Genomic DNA, 21,810 nt, shown 5'->3' with positions numbered 1-21,810 from the left:
TTCAAAAAGGTACCATCCACAACAATAACTTTCCTCATAAAAGTAAATCCGTCAATGCTAGCACCAAATGAAATGAAAACATACTTGAATCTATCTAACTCATCTACTTCAAGCCTAGTAAGGGTCCCGGGGTTTGCTCTCCTAATCCTGTATAAGTATTCTGGAAGGTGTTGATACCCTGTTTCTGGACTACCTCTAACTAATTCACGTGCATACTTAAGTGTACGATGAGCTTTCCAATATCCAACCTAGTAAGATGAAAGTTTATGTCATATAGTTACCAACGCCTTACGGGTGTGATCACTTTTATGGAAACCTAGTAAATTGACTTTACCTTGATGCCATAACGCAGTTTCAATGCCTCAGAGACATGATTAGGGAGTACGCATGGGCCTACACCACCAACGAAATTCTTGTAAAGTACTGCAAGTATATCCTTGGTTGCTTGTCTACAACGGGCGGATCGCTCTGTTACAGAACACGTATGCTGATTCACATAGACTTTGATGTGAAAATTCCCAGATGCATCAATCGGTGTAGCTCTAACTCTCCAATTGCACCCTTTAACCCAACACTTTATAGCATAAACCCACGGCGTAGACCGAGAAACGACGAAGTCAAATTGTTGTAAGACACTAATTATCTTCATTCGAATCACCAATTGAAATTTCGATTCATATTTTTGCCCAACAGCGATAGCAACACCTCCACTAAGTAATTGCACATACTCTTTTGCAGTAATCGACACCCTCTTGCCAATTGGAACGATCCTATTCTCTTCTTTTTTTTGCACATCTACCATTTCTTCATCTTCTTCATCTTTAACCGCTGCTTCCTATGCATTCTCTTCTTCTTCAACTTCTAACTTTTCTTCATCAGCTTCATCTTCATCATCTGTTTCCTCATCAGATAACTTATAAGACAAACCGTAATCTTCATCCCCAGAGCTTGCTCCATCACTATCATCGCAACAATCAAACCTATAAATCTCGTCCTCATCCTCGCCTTTCTGTTCCTCTCCTTCTAGATAAGCTTCGCCGTCCATTGAACAAGCATAAATTGGTTGTTTCCCTGCTGCTTTACTCTTGTAATACTGCTCTTCGTTGGACTCTGTTTTCTCAGGTGATGCATCCGGGCCGAAAATATATTTTCCAGTTTCATATTCTTCGATTTGGACACAGAGGCGCCCCACGAATTCGGAATTGCATTGCCGGATAAATCCTTCTAACTGGCGCTGGTTACATACAATAACCGGAGGAGTATCTTCTGGAATGACGATGAAGTTCATCGTATGCAATTTATAACTAAGCTTAACCTCATAAACCTTTTTATCAAACCCGAAATCCTCGTACACCATTGCCAAAAAATCATCAAACGAACTTCATGCTTTCGCAGACAGTACCCTGCAACCTCTTCTTTCATCTACAATAAATGACCATTTGTTTTTTTGCAAATTTCCACTTCCCACATACTAGTAGAATTTCTACCATCTTTCACCAGATAAAACAGCAATAGATCTGTAATAAACAACACTTTTTTGCTAAAATGTTTGCTTCGGGGGAACAAGACAGGTTTCCGGCGTAATAAATCGTTAATGTAAGGGTACACAAGACTTTCGCTTTTCTTTATGTTCGCCCTCTTTAACACTGATCGATAACAATTTCTTACATATCTATCACCACATAGGTCCAAAAAAATCGCTCTAACGTGCTAGTTGAGTAAACTGTTACTCTGCCTCGTTATGACAGAGTTAAGAAATAACTCTGTCCAAATAATTAACTCTACCATGTTGTAACAGACTTATTACGGTTTCTATGTCATATAACTCTAAATCGCTCTTTTAGTCTACCACCATTATATAAAACTCTCCCACACAAATATATTATTTTACAATATCACATAACTCTACCACCACATAAAATTAAATCTATCACGGTGTTATATGAGTAAACGTAAAGTCATCATAATCTGTCAAATGACTCTATGAAACAAATAACTCTGCTACTACGTAAAATATCTCTACCCGAAAACTCTATCAATTATTAACTCTATGATATTAATCTAGTTGGAAAATATAGTTTTTTTATTTCTATCGATTAAATCTAATAATTTAATTAACTCTGCCGTCACTACAGCGACAGACTTTTGTCGGCGCGGGTAAAATACAACTTCTCTAACTGACGTGGCAATGGCAGATTCGTAATTACGTTTCTCAGACAACATCAAACGAGGGGCAATTCTGCCTTTAACGACCAACAAATCGTACGAGACATATGGGTAATAAACGCACTTTTTTGTGCTTTTTGAGTAACTCACCCTTCTTCTTATGATTAATGTGTACTTTTTTTTTTGCTAAGAGAGTAAATATCATTTGATGAAAGTTATAGGTGTTACAGCAATTTAAGACCTAAGAGAATTGACCCTTGCCAAAAAAAGATAAAAAACAAGTGACAATATTACAATAACAACAAAAGAGAATAGCAACAGTCAACAGAGGGCCATTAGTGCAGCCACAAGGCCATGAGGCATCGGAAGTTCTTCAGACTTCTTCTGGCCATGATTGAGTTAATGATCTGCCTATCAATTTTCTTGAAAATAGAGAGTGGTGGAACAACATATTGGTTGTGAATAAGGTTATTCCTCTGCCTTTACACATTGTAAACAATCGCCTGACTTACCAAAAGCCTTAGAGTTGATGGAGATAAGGTGGTACTTTCCTTAGCCCAGCTGAGAAGAGAAGACCAGCCATTGAATCTCACAAGCTGATGACGTAGCCTGATCATAGTGGAGTCCCAAATTGTCTGTGCGAAAGTGCAGTGGAGAAAAAGGTGATCCCGAATCTCCACCGCTGCAGAACAAAGGCAACAAACAGTATGGACCTGCAGTCCCCAAGAAGCAATACGACTCATGGTTGGTAATCTGTCGAGGTTGGCAATCCACATATTAAAAGCATGCTTGGGAGTGTTTCCTTTGAACCAAACTAGGCATGCCCAGTTTTTTTCATCTTCCCTTGGCCTTAGAGTTTCCCAAGTTTTGCTTGAGGAGAATTTTTCATAAGGCTTGTCATCAATTACCCAATCAAAAGAGTCTTCCACATTTGAAGAGCTTGGTAAAGCTATAGATGACAAATAGACGTGAAAAGCAAGTGCGTGGTCAGACCTTGGTGAAGCTAGCAGCCAGCCCTCAATGTTGCATGCCTCAGAAACTCTCGCAGTGAGTGGAATTCTTAGGCTTCCGGGACCGTCCTGTCCTAAAAAGTTGATTAGGGGACCGAATGGCGTCCAAGTGTCATGCCAGAACCAGACCTTAGACCCAGTACCTATACTTGATCTGATGAAATTTTGCGCCAACCCTCTAAGCTTTAGTAAGCATTTCCAGAACCAAGAGTCCGTGGTCTTAGCCTCAATTTTCCAAAAGCTTTCAGCAGCCAGCCTGTAATGATGGTACTGCCAAGTGACCCATAAGGATCCGCTATTCGAGAACAGTAACCGGATTAACCTGAGACTCAAAGTGGTGTTCCAAGTTGAAAGTCTTCTCAGACCCAAACCTCCTTCGAATTTAGGTAGACATACCTTGGACCAAGCAACTTTTGCTTTGTTGTGATTTTCTATGTTCCCAGACCAGAGAAAACTGGAACAAAGAGATTCAATCTTCCGGATGCAACCTTTAGGAAGAGTAAAAGTCGATATCCAAAAGTTCACAGTCCCATAAATTACTGAAGAAAGCAACTGGGCTCTTCCAGCAAAAGAGAGTGTTTTTACAGCCCATGCACGAAATTTGCTGGTAAGCTTCTCCAATAGGGGAGCATATTCACATATTTTCAGCTTCCTGGACATTAAAAGAAGACCCAGATATCTCACCGGAAAGTTGCCAGTTGGGAAATCGTAGTTTGCAATGACTGAAGTTTCCCCAGTCGACAAACCAGCATGGAAAAGAATAGTCTTATCTCTATTCATGTTAAGTTCGGACCAGCCAGCAAAGTCATCTAAGGTCTCGTAAATATTGTGTAAAGAATAACTGCTACCGTCGAAGAATACCATAACGTCATCAGCAAACATCAAGTGGGAGATACCAAGATCAGATGTGTTCGGGTGGTAAGAGATGTAGCCCGAGGCAAACCTTGACGCAAGTAGCTTAGAGAAAACTTCCATTGTCAGGACAAAAAGATAGGGAGAGAGGGGATCTCCCTGTCTTAAACCTTTTGAACTTCTAAAAAACCCATCAGACAAACATTGACGGAGATTGAGAAGGAAGGCGTGCAAATACATTCCTTTATCCATGCTATGAACTTCTCAGGAATGCTCAAAGCTCTCAGCGTAGACAAAATAAAGTCCCATCTGACCGAGTCGAAGGCCTTTCTTAGATCAACTTTCATCATTGCTCGCGGAGCAATATTCTTTCTGTTATACCCTTGCACTATCTCCGAAGCTAGCAAAACGTTTTCAGACAAGAGTCTACCCGGCATGAACGCAGATTGACAATGGGAGATAACTGAAGGCAAGATGGATTTGAGTCTATCTGCCAAAAGTTTGGAGATTATCTTGTACATCGTATTTAAACACGAGATGGGTCTAAAGTCAGTTACTCTCGACACATTCTGAATCTTTGGGATCAAATCCAGAGTCGTGGCATTCCACTGTTTAAGGAGAGTACCAGATCTGAAGAACTCCGCCACAGCTGAAACCACCTCAGCCCCAATCACACTCCAGCAGATCGTGAAAAACTCCGCACAATAACCGTCAGGGCCACTGGATTTGTTTCTCGGGAGAGAGAAGAAAGCAGCTTTGATCTCTTCGATAGTGAAATCAGACTCAAGCTTTACCTTCTGGTCAACAGAGCAGCTATAATTAAGGATGGACGTGATGTCCTCTTGGAAAAACAGAATAGACGACTCATCACTACAAAGAAGATCTTTAAAGAAACTCACACAGTGATCTTGAATACCAAGCTGTGAGTCAATGCCGTTTCCGGCCTCATCTTCGAGGAAGTGAATATGATTAATAGACTGTCTTGTGGAGGCAATGCGATGGAAGTAAGCTGTGTTCTTATCTCCTTCCCCTAGCCAAGAAATACTTGATTTTTGGAAGAAAAAGCTCTCCTCGGCCTGAGATAGTATTTCCCACTTTCTCTGGGCTTCCAATTCATTTTCTGCATTTGCTTGTGATGGGTCGGACAACATTCTCAATTACACAACTTTTAGGGCTGCCAGTGCCTCTTGGACCCTTTTCTCTAAGTCTGAAAAATTATCCTTACTAAATTACCTGATAACCTTTTTCAACTCCTTCAGCTTTGATGAGACCCTAAACATCTCAGATCCAACAACATTCAACGAGAACCAGCTGTTGCAAACAAGAGGCAAAAAACTGGGACTCTTTAGGAGAAAATTAAAGAACTTGAACAACTTCTTCTTTCTAGGCTGAGTCGAGTCAAGAGAGATGGTACTTGGCGAGTGGTCAGAAAAAATAGGAGCGCCAAAAAAACCAGTGGACAAAGGAAAAACTGCTTGCCATTCATCATTTATTAAGATCCTATCCAACTTCTTTGCCACTGGATTTGCTCGTCTCTTATTCCACCAGGTAAAAGAACTACATCTGTAGGTCAAGTCAAAAAGTGAAGCGGTCTGAAGAGAATCACTGAACTCCCTCATTTGCCTATCCATATTCAGATTAATCCTTGTAGAGTGGTCTATAGGGCATAAAATTTGGTTGAAGTCACCTAACACCGCCCAAGCTTTTTCCCAGCACTAACTGGTTTGCGACAGCAGCAACAATCTCACTCCACAGTGAGCGCCTTTCAACCGAGTCGTTGGAAGCATAAACAAAAGAGAGAATGAAACTAGTAGGATTTTGCGGTAGTTGAACCTCACATGTGACCATATGTAGAGATTTAGACAAAACCTCAACCTTCACACTCGGGTGCCATAGAATCCAGATCTTACCTAATTCAGAGAAAGCATAATTCTCTTCAAAAAGCCATCCAGGAAGAAAAGCATTTACAAACTTTGCAATCTTCGCCTGCTTGACGTGAGTCTCAATGAGACTACCAAAAAAGGGTTTATTGCTGTAACACTACTTTTTAAATCTGCTACGGTGTGATTGCTTGTTAAATCCGCGGACGTTCCAACAAAAAATGTCTTTACACATTGGGACTAATTGAGTTTGGGGCCAATACCCTTGAAGTTTCGCTGATTTCTCTTTGAAACAACTTCCAAATACTCATGTTCTTCTTCTGATACAAAATCCTCCTCAAAATCTTCTCCTTTTTCGGAAGACAATGTGTCAGATGAGTCTGGTTCCGCCTCAGATACTCTGGATAAAACTCTAGCAGAGTCATCTACCAATATTTTTTTACCCTCGGCCTTACTAAAATCACCAACACTTAGAACCGACCCTCTGGATAACGGCACAACAGAGTTAATAGGAGGATTGGGAGCTGGCTTCACAAAAGGAGCCTTAACCTGAACACTCACTTGATTCTTGTTCACATGATCCTGCTTTTTACCTACATCAAAACCACGACCAGTTGCAGGCCCTTTACCAGTAGATGCAACTTTACCAATAGGCTTTCTCACACCATTACCACTAACACGAGGGAAAGTTTCAACTGTGTGGCTAGTCGAATTGCAGCTTTTACAGGTAATAGGCGCAGTCCTGCACCTCTTCAGACTGTGCCTAACTCCCTTACAATGAGAACATATGGGAGGCATCCAGGGACTAGAGACGTTGATCCGGGTAATGTCTCCAGAGTCAAACTGCACGTTTACTGCCTCTGGCAATGGCTTCCGAGGGTCTATGATGGTGAAAACCTTTGCGACTTGAAGGTTAGATTTGTTTGCCGTGTTGGGTGCAAAAACTTTGGGTCCCCCACCAAGCCTGCAATACGCTCTAAACCGTCTTCATGGAAGAACTGCAAAGGGACGTTTCGCAGCACTAGCTAGATTGGGGCAGAAGTCAGCTCTAGCTTCACTGGAACCATACCGGGTTCCCAGTTTGCAACAAACATTGTCTGCCCTTCGATTTGCCATAGCCTTTGGTTTAGAACTCTTCTTCGGGTCTGAGAGTTTGGGATGCGAAAGAGGAACGCATTCCCTTCCAACCTAGAAACAGAGACATCTTTGAATTGCCGGCTCCAAATGCCATTTACGTTGGTGTGAATAAGGGCTTGAGGAGGCGGGTCGGCATAGAATTGACCGATGATGAAAGATTCCCAAGCCTTCATGTTTTTCTCAATGATGGAGTTAGGAATCTTTACACAGGTTTCTCCTGAGGGTAGGACGAAATCTTTGTCCTTTTTAGATAAGCTTTTCGCAGTCCCCTTAAACAAATCCACCCAAGAATCTCCTCCGGCGATGGGTGAGATTGGATGAACCAAATTTGCGGCTTCCTCTGCAGGTTTGCTGGGTGTATCTACGACAGCAGCGGACACAACAGTTAAAACTTCCTGCGTTTCTGAGACGACCACACCTTGGACCTTAACATCGACGCCTAACTGACCTAGATCTGGTGAACCAGCAGTTGGGGTCTCAATAATGGCTGAGCTTTTCGTCTGGGCGATAGCTGAGGCATTTTCCGATGGGATTGTGGGTTCCGACGACCTAATGGTTGACGAAAGCTTTCCTCCCAGATCTGGCTTGCTAGAGACTTGGGAATCGACAATGGCTGAACTCGTCGCTAAGGCAAGAGCTGAGGTATTTTGCGGAGAAATCGAAGCAGCAGGCGACCCAGGAGACGAAACCTCCTTGTCACCGGAAGAGACAGGCGAGGAAGACGCCGACAATGCGGAACCTCAGGGGACTGCGAACCAGGAGTCTTCTTCTTCTTGGACTTTGAATTGGGAGGGGAGGGCCTGAAGGCGAGAAAGGGAGAGGATTCCGACGCTGTGAGAGACGCCGGAGGTGGGATGCGAAAGACGTCAATTTGACTCTTTTGAGAGAGAGAAATCGCAGGAGAGAGGAACCTCAAGACTAGACTAAAAACTCAACCTGTTGGTTCTAATATATCAATGTGTACTTTGGATTGTGTTTAACTGTGTTTATCTAGTTATAATCTTTTAACCATGGAATGAAGTATTATTGTTTAACCATGAAATGAAGTATTTCGTTGGTGCACAAAAAGAAAAAAATGTTTTCAAATTTCATTGAGAAAGAAAAAAAGATTTTGTAAGAGCACCCCCAATGGTTAATTTTTGGGGTTCTCTGATCAGTTCTCTTCAAAAAATAATTTCAAAAATAAATCAAAATGTAGATATAAGAAGAGAGCCAGCTCTCACAAGAGAGCTTTTGAGAGTTAAGAGAACCGACACGTGGCAGCTTCTCATTGGTTGAATTTTAAACAAAATAAAAAAAAAAACGCAAAAAAAAAAACACAAACTGTCGCGTGAAAAAAAAACACTCTCTTTCTTTCTTTGCCGGCGATGGCGATGGCGATTTGGTAAAGTTTTTCTCCGGCGATTGAGGCAGACGACGACGACTGAGGGAAGAATTGAGTGGTTAGGCCGGGAATGATGATGCATCGCATGTCTCGTTCGGGAATGAGAGAGATCACTGCAAATTGGAGATCCAAATTCAATGGATGGAGAGTAATCGATTCAGCTTGGATGGTAATTGGTAAGAGCATCTACTTCTTTTGTGCGTTATGTCATGATTTATTTGGGGTATTTGATGTTCTTTTTAGAGTTATTTGAATTTTTGAAATTAGGGTTCATATTTCGAAAATTGGGGTTTTTAGTTGTAAGCATTGATAAGGGGTTTTCAAACTAAATTGGAGGCTATGTGTTTGTTATTTGGCATGATTGAAGTGAGGAGGAGTCGTTGCATGTTTGATTTTTAGGGTTCATAGTTTCGGATTGAATCAAATTGAGTTTTAGGGGTTTCATTGATATTTCCTTGTCAGGATTGAATCAAATTGAGTCATAGTATGCTTGATTTATGGTAAATAGTTTCGTTAATGTATGTAGATCTTTTCTTCAAAATGCTTTGATTCTTGAATTATGGATGATATGAGACTATATAGTGTATAGTTTCCTTAATAAATAGTTTATGTATTTATTCTGAAATATAAACTTCATCAAAGCTGAAAAGATTAGTTAAAGCTTTCAAGCTCTAGTTGCTTTAGGCATTAACCAACACACATAGAGTCTGGTTTTTCTTTGTTTGAGTCATGTGGAAAGGTAAATACTTGGTATTTCTCGGAGGCATGATCATTTTGAATACCTGATTTAATATCTCTTAGTAATTACTTGAATCATTTTGAATTTTTAATCTTATATTAATACCCATCAGGTTATATGATTTATCCTTTTCAGTATTTCAGTTGTTGTGTCAGTGTCTGAACTTATTCTGAAATTCACATTTCCTTGTGCAGTTTTGCTAATAACTTAGACCTATGTGGACCTGGAGCAATAGCTGGTGGAGTTGCTGCAGGTGCTGCTTTGCTGTTTGATGCTCCTGCAATAGCCTTTGCTTGTAGGCGACGAAGAAAGCCACAAGATATTTTCTTCTCTGTCCCTGGTGAGTTTATTATTCGCATTAGTTTCTATTAAGTTATTGGATTTGAACAATTCTTAGCCAACAATTCTTAGTAATTACTTGAATCATTTTGATTTTTTAATGTTATGTTAATATTTCTTTCTTTTTTCTCTGTTTTGGTGAGGTTAAATGGAGTGGTTGAAACTACAAATCTCACAAGTGGAGAAGGCATCGATTTAACAGCCTCTAAATGAAGGTACACTTCAAAGTGGTAAATGCTTTCTCTGTTATTTGAAATAAATGCTTTCTAGTTGGAGTATTTTAGGTAAAGACAATTAGTGTCTTTACTTTGCCATTCATTGCTAATTTTTCAATAAGTTTCAATCTTCTTCTTTAAAACACAATCACTTCCTTTAAAACAATCACTTTCACTTCCTTTAACCTTCAGCCTAACACAAAACACAATCACTTTCACTTTCTTATCTAAAAAATGGATGATATGAATCCATTTTATCACTCATCGGGTTTCATGAACCTATTGCAAAGTCAACAAGAAGACATGTCTCAGTTTGCAAGTGGATCAACTGAAGTCCCAGCATTTAGTAGTCAACTGTCTGAAGAAGGAAGTGAAGAAGAAGGAAATGAAGCATCAGATGTCAAACCAAAGCAAAGTATATCACGAAAGAAATGGACAGCAAAAGAAGATATTGTTCTCGTCAGTGCTTGGCTTAATACAAGCAAGGATCCTGTGATTGGTAATGACCAACAAGGTCAATCCTTTTGGAAGAGGATTGCAGCATATGTTGCTGCTAGTCCTTCCCTCGACGGAATGCCAAAGAGAGAGCATGCTCAATGTAAACAAAGGTGGGCAAAGGTCAATAAAATTGTCACCAAGTTTGTGGGTTGTCATAAGACAGCAACAACTCATAAAACTAGTGGTCAGTCAGAGGATGATGTTATGAAGCTGGCTCACGAGATCTACTACAATGATACCAAGAAGAATTTCACTTTAGATCATGCATGGAGAGAGTTAAAGTTTGATCAGAAATGGTGTGATCAAACTACTCGGGGAGGAAAGGATAATGCTAAAAGAAGGAAGTGTGGGGATGGTAATGCAAGTTCCCAGCCTATCAATGTTGAAGATGATTCAGTCATGACTCGACCTCCTGGTGTGAAGGCAGCCAAAGCGAAAGGAAGGAAGTCAGCCACTGTTAACGAAGGAAAGAAGCCAGCCACGGGTAAAGGAGAAGCAGGCCAGTCTGTGGAACATTTTCAGAATTTGTGGGAACTAAAGGAGAAGGATTGGGATCGCAAAGAGAAGCAAAGCAAGTATCAGATGCTTGAAAGTCTACTTTCAAGAACTGAGCCTCTTTCGGACATTGACTTGTTCCTAAAAAATAAGCTAATCACGGAGCTTTGGTCCTAAGTTTTAAAGTTTTAGTTTGGTCCTAAGTTTTAAAGTTTTAGTTTGGTCCTAAGTTTTAAAGTTTTAGTTTGGTCCTAAGTTTTAAAGTTTTAGTTTGGTCACGGAGCTATGATATTGCTTTGTAAGTTCTAGTATTATGTCTCATGTATGATATTGTTTAAAGTTCTAGTTTAAGTCTATGTACCCTAAAGCTTTGTAACTTGTCTTGTATGATATTGATTTGTAATGTATGATATGTCTTGTTGTGTATCATGTATCATGTTTTAACTTGTCTTGTTTTTTTGCTAGATGCCAAAGAGAGCAATGTGTGCAAGTGGTTCAATGTCTGATGCCAAAGAGATCAATATGTACCACAAATAATTTGTATGTTTTTTGTGAACCACGAACTTTATTCTAGCAAATTTGTACCACAAACGAGCTTATTCTTTGTGTACCACAAACTTTATTCTTTATGTTTTGCCTTTGCTATAAATAATATCCATCGTCTTTAGATGTTTCACAACTCAAGCTTTTCTAATATTGTTCTTTGCTTCAACTACAAAGCTTTTGCTTCACAAAACAATCAATCACCAAAGCTTTTATATATATCTATATTGTTTAATACTTAAACCTACCAAACAATATGGCCTCTTCATCCCGTACTCCATTCGACGACGCCATGGAAGAAAGCTACTCTCAACCACTTGATCAACAATTCGAGAATATGTTCGTCGAATTGTCTAATGGCGAAGAGGTTGCAAAGAAAAATAGGAAACGAGCTTATTTTGATAGAAAACGCGAAGAAGGGCACGTCCTTTTATGGAACGATTATTTTAGTGATAATGCGATGTTTCCACCTCAAACTTTTCGCCGCCGTTTTCGAATGAACAAGCCGTTGTTCTTGCGTATTGTTGAGCGACTCTCCAGTGAAATCCCGTTCTTTCAACATCGAAGAGATGCCACAGGAAGGTTTGGACACTCTCCAATACAAAAATGTACGGCAGCCATTCGTTTGCTTGCTTATGGTTATGCGTCTGATGCGGTTGACGAATACCTCCGTATGGGTGAAAGCACTGCGATGTCTTGCTTGGAGAATTTTACAGAGGGAATTATTTCTTTCTTCGGAGATGAATATCTAAGAGCACCTACAGCCACAGATCTGAGAAGACTACTCAATATTGGAAAGATACGCGGATTTCCCGGGATGATAGGAAGTCTCGATTGTATGCACTGGGAGTGGAAGAATTGTCCCACCGCTTGGAAAGGCCAGTATACACGTGGCTCTGGAAAACCAACCATCGTTTTAGAGGCGGTCGCATCACAAGATCTCTGGATTTGGCACGCATTTTTTGGACCTCCAGGTACCTTAAACGATATAAATATTCTTGATCGATCACCAATTTTTGATGATATATTACAAGGTCGAGCTCCGAATGTGAATTACAAAGTCAATGGCCGGGAGTATCATTTAGCTTACTATCTCACAGATGGTATTTATCCGAAATGGGCGACTTTTATCCAATCTATTCGACTACCACAAACTCGGAAAGACACTTTATTTGCTACACATCAAGAAGCGGCCCGTAAAGATGTCGAACGTGCATTTGGAGTATTGCAAGCTCGCTTTCACATTATTAAAAACCCAGCTCTTGTTTGGGATAAGGAAAAAATTGGAAATATTATGAAAGCATGTATCATACTGCACAATATGATAGTCGAAGACGAACGAGATGGGTACAACACTCAGTTTGATGTTTCAGAATTCCTACAAGTTGAAGGAAACCAAACTTCACAAGTCGATTTATCGTATTCTACAGGTATGCCTCCAAATATCGAGAATATGATGGGCATGCGAAATCAACTTCGTGATCAAAATATGCATCAACAATTGAAAAGTGATTTGGTTGAGCATATATGGAGAAAATTTCGCAACAATCAACAGAATAACTAATCGTTTTTTTTTTCAAATTTATTTTCAAATGTATGAAATTATTGTATCTTTAATATGTTATGAATTGTAATATTTTTCAGATTTATGAAATAAAATAATTAAAAATAATAATTTAATTTTTTCCTGAGAACCCCACAAAGAGAACCTACCATTGGACGTTGCAAAATTAACAAAAGCTCTCATCTCATAAATTTGAAAATTTTAATCTTAAAAAAATGGTGAGAGCCCATGGAGGGCTCTCACCATTGGAGATGCTCTAAGACAAGTCACCAGTATTGCATATACAGAAATGATTGTAAACACGTCATCTTGTTTTTTTTTTTTCTTTTCTTTCTATCTTTGTTAGCAACATACTCAGCTTCACATCTTAATATAGTTACGATCTTTTACAACTTTGAAACCTAACAAATTGTGTAATCACCAAAAGTTTAAATCTAAACGGATGTGTTCGTCTTGCTATCAACATTATTTCAATTGTCAGCATCAATAAAACCATGTCATCCTATCTTAGACTTTGTGTGAAACATAGTGTTGAACTCGAATTGGTCTTAAAACCTGAAAATCCACTTAACATCCTCGTAAGTACTTTGTTTCTTGATAAGGAACAAATAGAAAATGGAGAAATTAATGAACGCTTCAATAAGCTTCTATCAAACAAAGCTAGTCGATAAGGTGATGTACTGAGAGAGCCTAAAAAAACCTAATTTAGACGTACATTACTACTTCAACCACATGATATATTTCTAAAGTCATCATACACTATTGGGCTTATGTCAAAAAAAAAAAAAAAAATTTGGTATAGCAAGCTTATGTCAAGATTTACCAGATACTATACCACATTCAAGAACTCTCACGTGCATAGATAATTTAGTTCTTTGTGATTTGTTTTAAAATGCTTGATCACTTGGTACAGTAAATTTCAATGCAGGTTTATACTATGATCACGCAAAAGAGTTTTACTATATAACTCAAGCATTAATAAACCCATTTTAAATTGAATACAATATACGATTTGTAAGGTAGTAAATGATTAATTTTACGATTATGCAAAAGAGTTTAATAAAAGTGAGCATTGTTTAAATAAATATCCTTAATGCTAAAATAATGGTAGAAAATACGTTTCAACATAATAAATTCCCAGTTTTGAAGGTGTTAGATTTCATACTACTGTATAGTCCACATTCCCGGTTTCCTATATCCGGTTAAGTTATTTAATCTTACCGGTTTAGTCTCATTAGCTTTGTAAATAAACACTCTTTGTACCACATTATTGCGATAATGAGAAGAAAACAATTATTTAAAATTTCATCTAAAATGGTATCAATACTCTTTCCGCGTAACAAATTTCTCCGGCAAAGCGTAGTAAATTTATCGCTATAGTGTCGTGCTTTCCGCGTAACATGAGTGTAAAATTTATCGCAAACCAATCAATTTATATGCGATTGTCAAACGGGTCGCATATTTTAAACGGATCGCAAACGGGTCGCAATTCGCAAACGGATCGCAAACGGGTCGCATATGTGTCATGTGCTTTCCGCGTAACATGAGTGTCGTGCTTTTATATATATATATATATAAATTGATTGGTTTATACAAATTACGAACATAAGTAGGACGTTTTGAATTTTAGATGAAAAAAAAAGTAAAAAAAAAAAAAAAAAAATTGGGCTAGGCGCCGTCTAGGCGGGCTAGGCGGCCGCCTAGGCGGTCTAGGCGGACAAAAAATCGGATCTCCGATTTTTCTCACCGATTTGGACAAAATCGCCGCGGTGCTCCTCCGATCAGCGCCTAGGCGGCCAATTTTTAGAACAGGGGTCACCACTATTATTTAATCTTCTATTTTAATCTATCATATATACTTAGTATCTCTACCATACAAATCTACCATAACAATCTACCATATATATATCTATTATGCCGAGAAAAGTCGACCATCACTACATAGGTAGACTTACTCACATGCATTTCCCGAGAAAATGATTTTTCCTTTTTTAATATCTCGTCCTACGTGGAAGCATAAACTAGTGACAATATATGTACGTAATATAGTTTTTATTTACAAAGACTATTAAAAGTCTAAAGGGGTTAAAAATTGTTCTAGTAATTTCAAAGAATTGTTTGTTAAAAATCATTTCCATCCTTTCTAATCATGTGGTTATAGTAATCCTCCCTTATCTTCTACTTCTTTTTCTATGCTTGCCAGTGCCGGCTCACTACGGAGTGCGAGAAGTGTGATGGCCGGGGATCCATCCCGTATCCTAATAATCTAGAGGATCATTTTAAAATATTTAAAAAACAAATAAATAAATAAGATAGTTTACTAAATATAATATTGAAAAGTGCCTAAAACAAAATTATATGTATTTTTTTTTTTGTTCTTATAACAGATTTGTTTTACTAAAATACAAAAAAAAAAAGTTTTCTTTTTTTTTTGATAAACCCTATCGGCTAATCCGGTCAGCTCCGGTAGAAACGCACCGAAGTGCTTCAGAGTGGACTTCTCCCCGAAGGGCCACCATACTGTCTATCCCGAGTTTGAAATGCTTTCCGACTAATGTCAGGGGTAGCCAGATCGCCTGTTACTAGACTACAAGGTAAACTGCTTGAGCCATTGGCCCAAACCCTGGCCCAAACCCAGACTTCCCACACAGATGTGCTTTTTGTTTCCAGTGTGGATCAAACCTGGGTTAGTTCCTTCAAACATTTGCCCAATTCTCAACAATTTCTAGATCACAACTGTTGGGGCAAAAAAAAAAAAAAGTTTTCATGACAAAAACATCTATAAAATGAAATGTTGAGCCGGCCCTGATGCTTGCTCTCAGTTTTGTATGTTTTACTGACCATTTTGCATATGTTCTTTGATTGATTTACACACTAAAAACTTGTCAATTTCTTGAACTAGTAAAGATGAGCAATCCGTCTTGATTTTAAAAATGAAAAGCTTTATTTCCAAACTGTGTTATTACAGAGCATAAGCCTCTTTATATAAGGATTGAACAACGAAACAAAAGGAACCTAAGAGTAATAAGCACGAGCCAAAAGCGCAAGGAAATGAAGAAATGAACGACTAGAGAAAAGAGATGGCTGAAACTCAGCCTACGAGGAGGGTCTTGGATATTGGTTCCAATTTCCAAACACGCAACCCCATAATTTCAAGCTTTTTCAATAATTTGTTAGCTTTATTTTAAAAACTTTAATTCTAAATGTTGCACTCGTTGTACAAACGGATTTTTTGTTGAATATAATTTTACATTCATACGAAAAAAAAAAAACAAGAGATGGCTAAAACTAGTCATGCAAGTAAGGTTCCTCTTATCGCAAACTGTATTTTTATTATTGATCTTTTTACATGAAGAAAAGAACAAGAGAAGGAAAATAATGTAACAGTGGTGTGAGTTTCGCAGTGGAGTCGTCATCAGAGGAGCAAGCGCAGAGCCTTTGTGTAATATGTGAGTGCCCAAAGACTGAAGATGTTTCTATAGGTTGGATAATGTAGCAGCACATTCATCTTGTAAACTCCTCTTAGTTCCTACAAAATATTAATGACCAATTATATTATCATGAAATTGGATGTCCTGAACAAAACTAGGATAACAAGAATCACACCTGTTGTGGAAAATCACCGTTATCCATTTGCGAATTAATTATAACTTTCGCAGCACGATGAACTGGTAAAGGGTCTCTCTCCATCTGACCACCCATTATTAGAACCATCATTGCTTGTCCCGTATTTACCACATTGGTCTTGTTCCCTTCCAATGGAATATATTTCTTGTTGGGACAAGAGAGAAAACTCTCTCCCCAACCGCCTTCAGCATTTTGTATCTTATAAGAAGGAACTGAACAGCTCTACGGATCGGCTCAGAGCTATGGTAAGTCTTGCCCGCAGCCACTAAACCTCGGACAGCAAAGAATGTCGCATAGATGAAGCACACTCCCCAATTTCCATACCACGAACCATCCGCCGTTTGCAAACTTTCTATGTATTTTACTGCCTTTGCTATAAATGTTTCTATTTCTTTTGTTCTATGCCCGGGAAACTGTTTCATGTAGCGAGTCAACACTACTACCGCTGACCCCGTGCATTCTAGATACTCATGCTCGAGTATTGTATCTTCCATAAACTCTATGGGGCTAAGCCACTGCATTTGAATTTGAAATCAATTTTTTCATTTATCTCCAAAGATAATGAATCTTGAAACATATAAATGATAACTACCTCTAGCCATTTTTTCCCACTCGCTGGCTCCCATACAGCTATACCTCCATTTTTGCTCTGTCATTAAGAAAATTGTATGTTCTTTTTGGTTAAATGAGAATTGTAAGTTACTAACCAGCCTTTGGTGTTTTAAATCAATTTACAAAAACTGAATTACCTGCAAATAGAGAATCATATTGACTGCATCATAAAGCCTCTCCACGTCCATTTTCTCACCAATGAAATTAGACGGCATGCTCTCAAAGATCAGGCAGCACTGACCATACACGCGAATTAGTAATCAGATATATATGTATATTTTTGAATGATTAAAAGATTTTGGGCCTAATTCCGTATGTCCCCTTATGCCAGGGACTAGACCATTTTATATGGTCACCTCCCAAGTGCCATCTAGATCAATATATTAGGATTGCAAGATAGAGAAACACACACCTCTAAACTCTCGGAAGTACAATCTGAAGCTGGCCATCCTTGATCTTTGTCCGAAAAACCCCATCCTCCTTTTGATATGTCTCTGAACATTTTGATATAGTCACCAGGAGGATTCTCTATAAGCTGAGATTTCCTCAAGAAAGAGTATCCCTTTATGAGCGTTGATCTTATCTCATCATCAATATCAGCGGCTAACATGACTTGTAGCAACAAGGTTGTATCCCATATTTGGCTGCCAAAACTCTACACATGGAAATAATTTAATTTTTCAAATTAAGAAATCCACTTAGACTTGACTTGTAGTCTAGTGAATTCGCATTAGTGCCAAAATAAATAAAAAGAACTAACCTGGATTTTTAGGCCGTCCTCCGAAATCCATATGTAACCAGAGACACAAGCAAGATGTTTTTTAAAATATTCACTCTCGGGATCCTCAGCCCAACAAGCAAGCATATGAAACACCTAATAATTATTGAAAAAAAAAACCATATATAGCTAAGTAACATTTTGGGTTTCTCTTTACAACATTTTTTTCTTCTTTTCATCTATTTTTGATTCTAAAACCGTTTACCTTTGGCACACCTCCACCGGTAATGTATTGGGAGGCTTCGTCATAGTAATGGATAAGTTCCATTGCCCTTCGCATAGCTCTCTCTCTTATGAGCTTCTTGAAAGGCCATCGATTTAAGATATTCTCAGAGAACATATGAACACTTTTCCAAAACAAGTCTTGTACAAATGTTTGTGGATGGTATAGATCTTCCTGCATCATTAAGACTTTTTTTTTTTTTGGTACCTTGCTTTTCTCATAAGCATACAATGGATTACAGGTATATATATGACTTAAATTTTTACCATTGCGCATCGATTCCGAGCTTGACTCCAAACAATTTCAGCATAAGCCTGAGGATAAAGCTCTTCTCGGAGCTGTAGAATGAGGGGTGTTGGAGTAGCTACAAATTTTTTACCATACAAATAGGACAGTGCCATGAAAGTATCACGCAAATAAATCCAAACAGTGCCTGCACGCGTATAGGAAAATAATGAAGGAGCTAAACTAAATTATATTATTTCATCCAAGGTTAGGACACTCCAACGTTCAAACCCTATCCATATATAGCACCACGTATGATAAAATAATTTATATATTAAATAAAGTTCATACCCAAAGCCATCATAAATATAAGATTATTCAAATCCAAACCTCCATTAATAGGGAAATAAGAAGGAAATAACCAGAACTCTGGTGGTATAGGTTTGCAACCAGACCATTCATACACTCCAAGAACCTAATAATTTAAAATGAAAAAAAAAACATTAGGGCCAACTACTACCAAATTAAGAGAGATTAACTTTAACTGATGATTATATGACATACCGAAAGGCAAGCTTTTCCAAACAATGGTGTATAGGTTGCACCACCGTGGTCAATGATCCATTTACGAGCCCTTGCACAAGCATTTTTTTTACCATCATAATCAGGATCCACTTCCATAATTCGTAGGCAGATATAGTTGATGACCGTGCAGAACATTGAACTATGGCTTTCGACGTCTAGTCCCCACCCACCATCGTCATTCTTGATATTGAAGTCATTTGGCAAAATACATATGTTATTCTTTCTAATGAAAACTTAAAGGGAAATTATATTGAGTCAAGTACGGTACCTGATGGTTGTACATATAACGCAACATCTCTTTGCGATGCTCTTGAGAGAAGATTGTATCTAGATGGCCAGTGATATACAAACATATGACCTGATAATATTGTGCACCGTTGGTATATTCTTGTTTTGTTTTTCTTTCTTTTAGATATAATAATTTTAATAAAGTGTAAAGCTTACAAAGGGAGCGTTAAAGAACATGCAACCAGAGTTTTCAGCAGGCCAATGTCCATCATCAGACTGCAACGCTGCCATATAGTGTATACCTCTTCTCAGTGCCGTATTCGCTTCTTCATATGTTATTTTCTCGGCATCTATTTTCACCCGCGGAATATTTTGTTCGAACTTTTTCTCCCTTAGAAACTTTTTAATAAAAAAAAAAATACAATAAAGTTATGTAGTATAGCTAGACCAGTTTAAGCTCATGTGTTCCGCAGTTAAATGTTTTCACCTGCATACGCCACAACAGATCGGCACTAGCTTTGTATTGTGACCTATTGTTGGAGAAATTCCGTCGAGCCTGCTCAACCTCAAAGAGTTCTTCCGGAGAGCCTGCATGGGTATCAAACTCCCATATCTGCCTTCCGAGGTAGTTGTTGGTGGTGCACAAGTGAGGATCATCTCCTGCCTTAGCTCCGATCCTCAGCTTCCACATTTTGTATCAAATCTGCTAGACAGAACAAGTCAATATTTGTCTTAAGATTTGTTTTTTCTTTAACTTAAAACACAGTAAAAAAAGAAAGAATCAAACTCTAGATCTCTACCCGGATGGCTTTGACTAAGACCACCTCCAATGGAGGGTCTTATGCAAGTCTTAGCTTAGGATCTTAAGTTAAAAATCAAAAATCAAGAAATGAGTAAGAATCAAGTCTTAATTAGGATTTATAAGAAAAGCTAGGACTCCCTAAGATGTCAGCTAGTGGTTGGGTGTGGGAAAGTAAGACCAAACAAAAAAAACAATTCAATATCTTGAAGATGAAGATTGCATTTGAATCTATGTTTTGCATTTGAAAACACTTTGAATCACATCAAAATATATGATAACACATGAATCTCTCGTTGTCCCATTTACCACATGATAACACATATATGATAACACATGAATCTCTCTATTTTCAAAAACCAAACCAAAGTTTATTTTCAAAAAAAGAAAAAATTAAGACCTCCTCATGGGTATCTTACCATTGGACAGACTTTGTTAAGACTTCCTCACGTTGTCTTAACTTTTAAATCTCCAAATTTTAAAACTAAAAAATTGGTCTTACCATTGGGCTTATCGTGACCTTTACGTGTATCCTTTACGTGAGCAGTGTCTATGTGATTATCAGATTATGGAGGAATAAGTAACACACATATGTATCCATTTATATACTAAACATTGCTCTAAATATATGCACTGCCGTCCAGTGGCGGTTACATTTTATAAGTTGAAATCTAAAAAGACACTATATTAAAAAAATAAATATACTTTCCATAAATATACTTTTTAAAAGTTGAAATCTAAAAAGACACTAATTTTTTTTAAATCACTTCTATATATACTTAGGTACATATATATATATATATTTTTTTTTTGGTGAGAGATATATATATATATTAGATAGATTCAAAATATCTATACTAGTATAATCGCAGCACTTTTTGTGACGGGTGGGTAAAAAAGCTTTCGGGTATATCGGATATCCGACCCATTTTAAAAATTTCTTCACAAAAAATTTGTTGGGTCGGGTTATATTTAACCCAACTCATACACCGGATATTCCATATTTAATAATTTAGATTTTTAGAAGATTTGATTAAGATTTATAATTATGATTCTCCTATCATCTTTGTTTGATTTGTTTTTAACTGTTTTGAATCATCATATAATACATAAAGTAAAAAAAATATCAATTTTTTTTCTGCATATACTGTGATTCGAAATTTTTAAAACAGACATATATTATCCAATTGACGAAAATGTGTGTTCAACGTTCTACATCGATTAAAATATTTAGACAATGATTCAGAATCATATCATAAATAAGAACATTAATAAAATAAATGAGTTTTTTGGCGGGACGGGTTTTTGAATCAACAATAATAAAAAGATTAAAATATCATTAATCCGCCGCTTCAATACGGATTTAATCATTATTTTTTTTAATACAAATCACAGGACGGGTTAAGAAATTACGGAACGGGTTATATTTCGGAAATAATTTATATGGCGGACGAATTTGAATCAATATTTATATACCGCTTTAATACGGGTTAAATCCTCAGTTTATTAATAATTATCTCGTGGACTCGTGGTATACCGTTACTTAATAACAATTGTAAACTATAATATAAATAAATATGTTATAAGGAGATACAATTTACAAAATATTTTTATACTAACTTTAAAATTAAATCATCCCGCGGTGTACCGCGGGTTAAAATCTAGTATCTTTTTAATTTGTTAACTAGAAAAAGGCACAATCACAAGTCACAATACTATTCAATTAATATTGTTATATAAAATTTACACAAAATTGTTAATCATAAAAAATATACATATATATATATATATATAATGATTTTGTAAGCCATTATCCAGATTTAACCATGTATAATCCGATATAGTGAAATGTCAGGTGAGAGAGCGTCTACCTAATAAGTCTTCCCAGCATCCCAAACCATTGGTAAGTGG

The 21,810-nt window shown here is 37.6% G+C and overlaps 1 protein-coding gene and 1 long non-coding RNA gene across 2 annotated transcripts; one reads left to right on the top strand and one right to left on the bottom strand.

Moving 5' to 3' along the window:
* Positions 1-8,378: 8,378 nt before the first annotated feature.
* Positions 8,379-11,377, top strand: LOC110228321. The gene is made up of 3 exons (XR_002331846.1): positions 8,379-8,605; positions 9,363-9,722; positions 11,181-11,377. It is a non-coding gene; the product is annotated as an uncharacterized LOC110228321 (long non-coding RNA).
* Positions 11,378-16,134: 4,757 nt separating this feature from the next.
* LOC9311569 (putative pentacyclic triterpene synthase 7) lies at positions 16,135-20,101 on the bottom strand. Its single transcript, XM_021025247.1, is given in 15 exon segments — positions 16,135-16,351; positions 16,429-16,650; positions 16,653-16,964; positions 17,042-17,098; positions 17,199-17,297; positions 17,474-17,716; positions 17,822-17,935; positions 18,045-18,236; positions 18,329-18,495; positions 18,678-18,762; positions 18,852-19,052; positions 19,141-19,230; positions 19,317-19,499; positions 19,588-19,803; positions 19,901-20,101. Coding segments are annotated over 14 exon segments (2,283 nt in total). The 5' UTR covers positions 19,792-19,803; positions 19,901-20,101; the 3' UTR covers positions 16,135-16,237.
* Between the last annotated feature and the right edge of the window lie 1,709 nt (positions 20,102-21,810).

The sequence above is a fragment of the Arabidopsis lyrata genome (genome assembly GCF_000004255.2).
Source record: "Arabidopsis lyrata subsp. lyrata unplaced genomic scaffold ARALYscaffold_5, whole genome shotgun sequence".
Taxonomy (NCBI): Eukaryota; Viridiplantae; Streptophyta; class Magnoliopsida; order Brassicales; family Brassicaceae; genus Arabidopsis; species Arabidopsis lyrata.
This window is presented reverse-complemented; position numbering and strand designations above follow the sequence as displayed.